We start from the raw sequence: 7,677 nt of genomic DNA, 5'->3' as shown, positions 1-7,677 counted from the left end.
TGAAAAGTTTTCAGTACTGTAGCACTTTCGTTTGTTTGTGACAAATATTTTCCAATCATGGACTAACTAGGATCAAAAGATTTGTCTCGTGATTTACAGCTAAACTGTGTAATTAGTTTTTGTTTTCGTCTATATTTAATGTTTCATGCATGTGCTACAAGATTTGATGTGACGGAGAATCTTAAAAACTTTTTGGTTTTCAGGGTGAACCCAATACTCAAAGAAAAGCATACTACGTGAACCAGATTCGGCTCCTCCAATCAAAAAGGAGTCATGTGCGGCTCCAGCAGCAGAGCAGAGCAAGCTGCGCATCAGACCTGCGTCCAACTGCCTGGCAGCGACAGCGAGCGGCTCCTCCACGCTGCATGAGGGACGGAAGCACAGAGGCGAGGCGAAGCTGGTAAGGCACGAGACGAGACGGCGCACAGGAACAAGCCTTCGCGCGCGCGGGAAAGCCGGCGGCGCCGAGCGAAACTAGATGCGAGTCCGGGCAAACCCGCGCATATATGCGCACAAACCAGACAATTATGCCAACTTGCCAAAGATGCCAAAACCGAATGCCAAACTATTGGAGGGAGTTTTTTTCTAGTTTGTTAAAAAATTAAGGATGCCAAAGGTAGATGGTAGCATCTCCAACAACTTGGTAAAATTCACTTGTCAAATCTTGAGTTATAGCAAGTTGCTAATTTGTTTAGCAAAAGAAAAAAGGATGTGTCTCCAATAAGTTGTTATTGTCACTTGGTAAAAAAAGAGGATGACAGATGGGATCCGCTAACTTGGTAAAAGAATATGTGTCTCCAACAAGTTGCGCTCGGGATAGCAACTTGGAATAGCAACTTGACAAATCTCGCTCTGGATAGCAACTTCGGAAATTTAGCAAGTTGAGATAAGAAGTTGTTGGAGGAGGATTTTTATGCTTTTAGCAAATTTGATAGGATAGTATGTTGAAATACCAAATTATTGGAGATGCTCTTAGTGCTCAAATCACTCCTCTCATATGGCACATCCGCGTTGAACGAGAAGGACCGCGCCCATGACGGCCCGCGGCCCCGCCGTCCGCCTGGGACCAGCGAGGGCTAGCGACAAGAGACAAACGGTAACAGGCAATGCTGTCCCTCTCAACGTTCTCCACTGTAGGCGTAGTAGCTGGTACTAGGCGGGCTTGCCTGCTCAATGCTGACTCAGGTTTCAAATTGCACCGAGTTTTTCGATTTCGGCCTGGGTTTCTATTTTCACAATCAGGCCTTGTTTAGTTCCAAAAAAATTTGTAAAATTTTTCAGATTTCCCGTCATATCGAATCTTTAAACGCATGCATAGAGTATTAAATATAGACGAAAATAAAAACTAATTGTACAGTTTGGTCGGAATTGACGAGACGAAACTTTTGAGCCTAGTTAGTCTATGATTGGACAATATTTGTAAAATACAAACGAAAATGCTACAGTGCCAATTTCCTAAAAAATTTTGGAACTAAACAAGACCATAATATATATCCACCATTTTTCTCTCCACATTAAATAACCAACCACCCTACCTATCCCTATCCATCCGACAAAGAATTAGACATTTTGCTTTCCAAGAGTCAATTCAACTTGGTCTAAACAGTATAAACATTTATCTCTACTATAATTAAAATCTTCCCCAGGCAAATTTCACCTACAATATCAACGACTCACAGCACATATCTTACAGATTAAACGGTCCAGATTAGAAGTATGATCACAACCTTACACACCCTCAGCCTCGCGTCAATCACACATCACACAAATTCACCACGTGTGCAGCTCCGTCGCCCGCCGCGAGCACGGCCGCAGCTCACTCGGCCACCGCTGCCTGCCCCGGTGCTGCGCCGCCCACCGCGCCCGCCGGAACTGCACCAGTCCGCTCGCTCGCCCGTCCTCGCAGCGCGCTGCCCGACCATCGCCCGCCACCCGTCGCCCGGCGCGCCTCCCACCGCGAGTGCGCCTCCCGCCGTGAGCTCGGCCGCAGCTCACCCGGCCACCGCTCGCCGCTCGGTGCGCCGGCGGCCACGAGCGCCACGTCCGACGCGCATGCGGCTCCGTCGCCTGCCACGAGCGCGGCCGCAGCTCACCCGAACGCCGCTACCCGCCCCAGTGCTGCGCCGCCCGCCGCGCACGTCGGAGCTGTGTCAGTCCGCTCGTCCGCCCGTCCTCGCAGCGCGCTGCCCGACCATCGCCTGCCACGCGCCGCTCGGTGCGCCTCCCACCACGAGCGCGACACCTGAAAGGTCCTTGTTTGGTTTTGGTAATTGAGTGACAACTTAGGTGGACTAATAGTGTTTATGTGAGATACATAGGAGATTAGTCCACAGATGATGATGTGATGATAGAGGAGCTCATTGCATATGAGACATGACATGGAGTCATGTGACCAAGGTGGAGAAGATCAATATGAGGCTTGGCTTGATGGACCGGTTGCAAGAGTGAAGGGCAAGTCGGAGGCTTTGAAGCGAGGGACCGCGTGTGATGGTGAAGCTTGAGCAAGACTTGGCACCGATGGACCGAGGCAACGGTGAAGAGCAAGTGAGGTCAAGATCGATGAACCAATACGGTCATGTGATGATATGAAGTGGATCATATCATTTGGTGATTGGTTGGTGCATGTGTTGCATCAACATTGGAGGAGATGGAATGGAATGCGCAAGGCAAAGGTATAACCTAGGGCATTTCCATTTCACCGGTCATAGGTGTGTAGAGAAGTTTATGACTGAATTTAGGATAGATGGCCGTACTATCAAGAGGGGCAAACTTGTTTGCATATCGGTCATCTAGTGCCACTTGAGCGATCTAACTTTGCATACGTATTAGGATCGAGTGGCGTGGCAAGTTTGAGAGGCTAACTCCTTTGGGAAAATATTTGTGAAAATGCTAACACTCGTGCACTTGTTGGTACACACTTTGTGGTGTTGGCACACCTTAAGGAGGTAGAAAGTTTCCTTTGTACCGGTGGAAAGTTTCTTATGCACTAGTGGAAAGTTTCCTGTATGCCGGTGGAAAGTTTCTTGTTTACTGGTGGAAAATTTCTTGTGCGCTAGTAGAAAGTTTCTTGTACACTGGTGGAAAGTTTCTTGTTTGCCAGTGGAAAGTTTTGTGTGAGACAGTAGAAAGTTTCTGACTGAAAACTCACACCGGACGTTCTGTCCTGAGGCACCGGACGCTGCCTCGAAGCGTCCGGTGCTCTCTCGGTTGCTGGCTTAGGTGAGTGCTGTGCACCGGACGATCAACACCGGACGCTGGCTGAACGTTGTTCGTGCGTCCGGTGTCCCTGAGCTTTTACGGTGTTCTCTGAGTAAGCGTCCGGTGCCGACCTGGTGCATCCGGTGGTCACGTCCGGTGATCCTGCGTTTTTGACAAACTCTCTGCATACGCCCCCGGTGTGTAGCAGCAGAGCGTCCGGTGCTACTGTTCCAGACGCGCGTGCGTGTGCTAGCCATTGGCGGCAACGGTCGAGTTCAAACGGCTAGTGACACGTGGCTGTTTCTGGAGCACCGGACGCACTGTTCCACCATCCGGTGGCTCCTGCAGTGAGTCCGGTGCCCCCGGTTTTTGCCCAGTGAAGGGGCAACGGCTAGTTTAGCCCTTGGGGCTATAAATAGAAGTGGTGGCCGGCCTTGGCTGGCGCTGAGCACCCTTGGGACTTAGTGTCCATGCTTGGAGAGTGCTAGGAAAGCCTCTAACTCACTTATGCTTGCAAGAGTGCGAATCAATAGCGAGTGAGTGATTCTAGTGCGTTGCATTGAGAGATTGCATCGAGTGTCACTAAGTGTTCGTGTTGCAAGCCGGTGGTGCTTGTTACTCTTGGAGGTTGCCACCTCCTAGACGGCTTGGTGGCTTGTGACTCTGTCGAAGCACGCAAGGAGATTGTGCGGTGCTCCGGAGAAGAGATTGTGAGGGGTACGGTGCTCACCCCGCGGGGATCGCGAAGAGCAACTCTATTGGATCGTGCGTGTCATTGAGCTACCTCACTTGTGGGTAGGTTCTTGCGGTGTCCTAGTGGGGACGAGGTTCGTGTAACACCTCTTAGCCGCCGAACCACCAAGTGTTGGTCGACACAACGGGGACGTAGCTTGGTGGCAACCAAGTGAACCTCGGGAGAAAATCATCGTGTCAACATTTGTTCTTCCCGTTGGTTTGCAAGTCCCTAACACAAGCTTGTTCTTACATTCATATAATTGTGCTTGTGTAGTTGCTCTTGTAATCAGTTAGCTTGTGTAGCTTGCTAGTTACCTTCTTGCTTGTGTAGTTAGAAGTAGTTCCCTTGCGTGACTAATTTGGTTTGTGTAACCTTGTTAGTCACATTGCTTAGTTTGTGTAGCTAAGTAAGTTGCGCTCTCTAATTTGGCATTAGTTGCCTTGTTATTGAGCTTGCTAGTGAGCTTAGGAGCTTTGTGCTTTTGCTTACTAGTTGTGTAGGAGCTCCCCAGTTTGCAAAGTACTAGTTGCATAGGTTTGTGTGACCTTGCTTCTAGAATTGATTAGGTGAGCTCTTGCTAAGGTAGCACCTTGTTTGCTTGTTTAGGATCTTTTACAAGGTGCTAGAGAACTTAGATAGAGGGGTGTAGTCTTGGCTAGACCGATAGTTTTAATTCCGCATTTGTTTCGGTTAGCCGGCGTAATTTTTTTTAGAAAGGACTATTCACCCCCCCTCTAGTCCGCCATCTCGACCCTTCAAGTGGTATCAGAGCAAGGTCTCTCATTTGTGGTCTTCACCGACCCGAGAGGATGGCGTCTAGTGGGATAGATGATTGTGAGACACACATTTTTGATGGTACAAACTTTGCACTTTGGAAAAATCACATGCTTGATCATTTTCGTGCCAAGGGACCTAAATTTTGGTGGATTATCACTAATGGTCTCACACACAACTTGGACCATAAGAATCTCACCAAAGCTCAAAAGGTTCTCTTTGAACTTGATTGTGAAGCTTATTGTTATCTAATGAAATCTTTGAGCTTTGAGTTGTTTGATAGGATAAACTCCAAAGGAACCGCATATGAAATGTGGGAGTCTATCAAACACACCTTCGATGATTCCTCCACATGGGATGATGGCAAGTTCAAAAAGGAGGAACCAAAGGTGGAGATACATGAGGATGTTGAGCATGACCACAACAAGGTGGTTGTGGAGGATTGCTCCACCTCATGGTCAAGTGAAGATGAAGATGATGGCTATGAGAGTGATGCTTCTACAAGCTCATCCACTTCATCCCATTCCTCCATGTCTCACGGCGACGGCAAGGTATCTATTGGAGGTGTGATTGTTGATTGTGATGCTCCAAATTTTGAGCTTGTATGTAGACTCACCAAAGCTTTAAGAAATGAGATGGCTAAAACAAGTAAATTGAAAAATGAAAACTCATTTCTAAAGACCACATGTGAACAACAAAAGCATCTACTTTCTGTTACTACTTGTTCACATGAGGAGCTAAAATTGGTTCATGAGGAACTTTGTGTTGCTCATGATAACTTAGCAAAAGATCATGCTTTTCTCACTAAGTGGCTTTCTAATGAAGAAACTAAAACTAGTGAGAGCTCATCATTTGGGTCAAATGATCAATCATATGATATTACTAACCCTTGTGATGTAGGCAAGAAGCATGTATCCACCTCTTGTGATGATTTATTATCTATGCCATGTTCTTCACATATAGATGCTTGTTCTACTTCTATGTCTTGTGAGACTAACCTTTTGAAGGAGAACAATGAGCTCAAAAATGAAGTGAAGAATTTGAGCAACAAGTTAGAGAGGTGCTACTACTCAAAAGTCACCTTTGAGCATATATTGAAGACTCAAAGAAACTATGGTGACAAATATGGCCTTGGCTTCAAGAAGAAGATGACAAAGGGCAAAAGAAAGCAAGAGAGAGAAAAGCTCTCTCATTTCATGTGCTATCGGTGCCATGAAATGGGTCATCTTGCTAATGGTTGCCCAAACAAAGAGAAGCTCAAGAAGATAAAAGAAGAAGAGAGGCTAAAGCATGTCAAGTGCTTCAAGTGCCGCACTTGGGGTCATCTCACCTCAATGTGCCCAACCAAGCAATTGGTGAAGCAACAAGAAGAGCCTCAACCTAAGCCACAAGTTGAGCAAGAAAAGAAGCCCCAAGCTCAAGTCAAGTTCAACCATCATGGTGACTTGATGATGAAGAAGAAAACAAGAAGGGGTGGAAGAGCAAGGCATCCAATGCAAATCCAAGATGCCAAGATGATGAGCAAGGATGATGGACACTTTGCCTCGAGGTGTCCTACCAAGCTTGAGAAGAAGGCTCAAGCAACTCTCAAGAGGCAAGGCAATGAGAAGCAACATATGAGCAAGGAAGAAAAGGCTCAATCCAAAAGAAGTTGCTACTTATGCCGGGAAAGGGGACACATGGCTCATTCATGTCCCCTAGGTAATAGTTCTAAGCCTATTTCAATTGATAACCATAATATGCTTTGAAAGGATGGTAATGGTACCTCTATGGTTGCTATTGCAAAACATCCGGCTACTCATACTAAGGCTATGCCTAAGTATGTTGCACCTAACTTGAGAGGACCCAAACTAGTTTGGGTACCATCAAAAAGTGGATGATTGTGTGTAGGTACCATCGGCATTGGAGACTTGATTCAATTGATCCTATATTATTCATCATATGATTGAGTCAAGTATTGAAGCTTAGTGCACATCCAAACCCAATGCCATGACAAGATAGTGAAGTCCAAGTGCTACAACATACAAGTGTCATATTCAAGTTGTGGTATTTTATTGGATCATTTAATAGCTTGCAATTGTGAATAGAAGCTTGCTATATGGATGGTCATGAGCTAACCAAGGTATATCTTTGTTTATCACATTCATTTGGGTGCATATGAGTTGATTGAATTGGATATATATGCAATGTTGCTTGTTATAAGATGATTGAATGGATTAAATGATTAGTAATCAAGTTTGGATTGATTTGGATTGGATAAGTTCATAAGATAACATTTAATAAGTGGATTGAATGGATTCATGTCTTGTGAAAGTATTCAAACGAGTCTATTTCAAGTTTGATTCAATTTGAAGAAGTATAGCTCAATTGCTTGAAATCTGTCCAACATTGAGAATCTGAGCTAGCTGAGATCAAGTCTGCGTTTGAGTGATCAAATATATTTGGAATGGCTTGAAATTTGGTATGAATGTTGTACACTTATCATAGAAGATTCTATAGAAATTTCATGAAGATTGGATAAGGATACTTCGGTTTTGGAGTGGATCTTATCAGCTATAGTGCAGCAGATTTCAGCATGTAGCAATGGTGGAAGAATTGAAATCTGGTAGCAATCTATAAGTCAAATGAAGCTCAAATTTTTACAAGCTGCTAGATGACTTAGTGAATCACATCTCCACCAAATTTCGTGGTATTTGGATGTGTACATTGTGAGATATTGATATTTCTTAAAGGGTACAGAATCTGTTAGAAAAGTGACAAATATTGGATTGATCTAGAGTCACTTAAATTGAAAGGTCCTCAAGTTGGAAATATGATTATAAGTGTTTGAGGCACCTAAGTTTGGTTTTGAATTGATCTATAAGCATGATAAGTAATGAGTACATGGGAATTTGATTGTGAAATGTACTTGGTGTACACATTTAGTACTCAAATTGAAGATCAAGATCAAACTCAAGATGAAGATGAAG

General features: G+C 45.1%; 1 protein-coding gene across 1 annotated transcript; it reads left to right on the top strand.

Moving 5' to 3' along the window:
* On the top strand, window positions 1,034-2,246 carry LOC110430388 (translation initiation factor IF-2-like). The gene is made up of 2 exons (XM_021448051.1): window positions 1,034-1,133; window positions 1,786-2,246. Exons 1-2 carry the CDS (start codon window positions 1,034-1,036, stop codon window positions 2,244-2,246), a joined length of 561 nt encoding a protein of 186 aa, XP_021303726.1.

The sequence above is a fragment of the Sorghum bicolor genome, chromosome 9 (genome assembly GCF_000003195.3).
Source record: "Sorghum bicolor cultivar BTx623 chromosome 9, Sorghum_bicolor_NCBIv3, whole genome shotgun sequence".
Lineage (NCBI taxonomy): Eukaryota > Viridiplantae > Streptophyta > Magnoliopsida > Poales > Poaceae > Sorghum > Sorghum bicolor.
This window is presented reverse-complemented; position numbering and strand designations above follow the sequence as displayed.

What these genes read in the sequence shown, in the direction of transcription:
- LOC110430388 (XM_021448051.1), top strand. Translation starts at nt 1,034, where the DNA reads ATGACGGCCCGCGGCCCCGCCGTCCGCCTGGGACCAGCGAGGGCTAGC. An exon ending in CCCTCTCAACGTTCTCCACT is followed by an intron (nt 1,134 to 1,785) that starts GTAGGCGTAGTA and finishes CCACGTGTGCAG; the next exon opens with CTCCGTCGCCCGCCGCGAGC.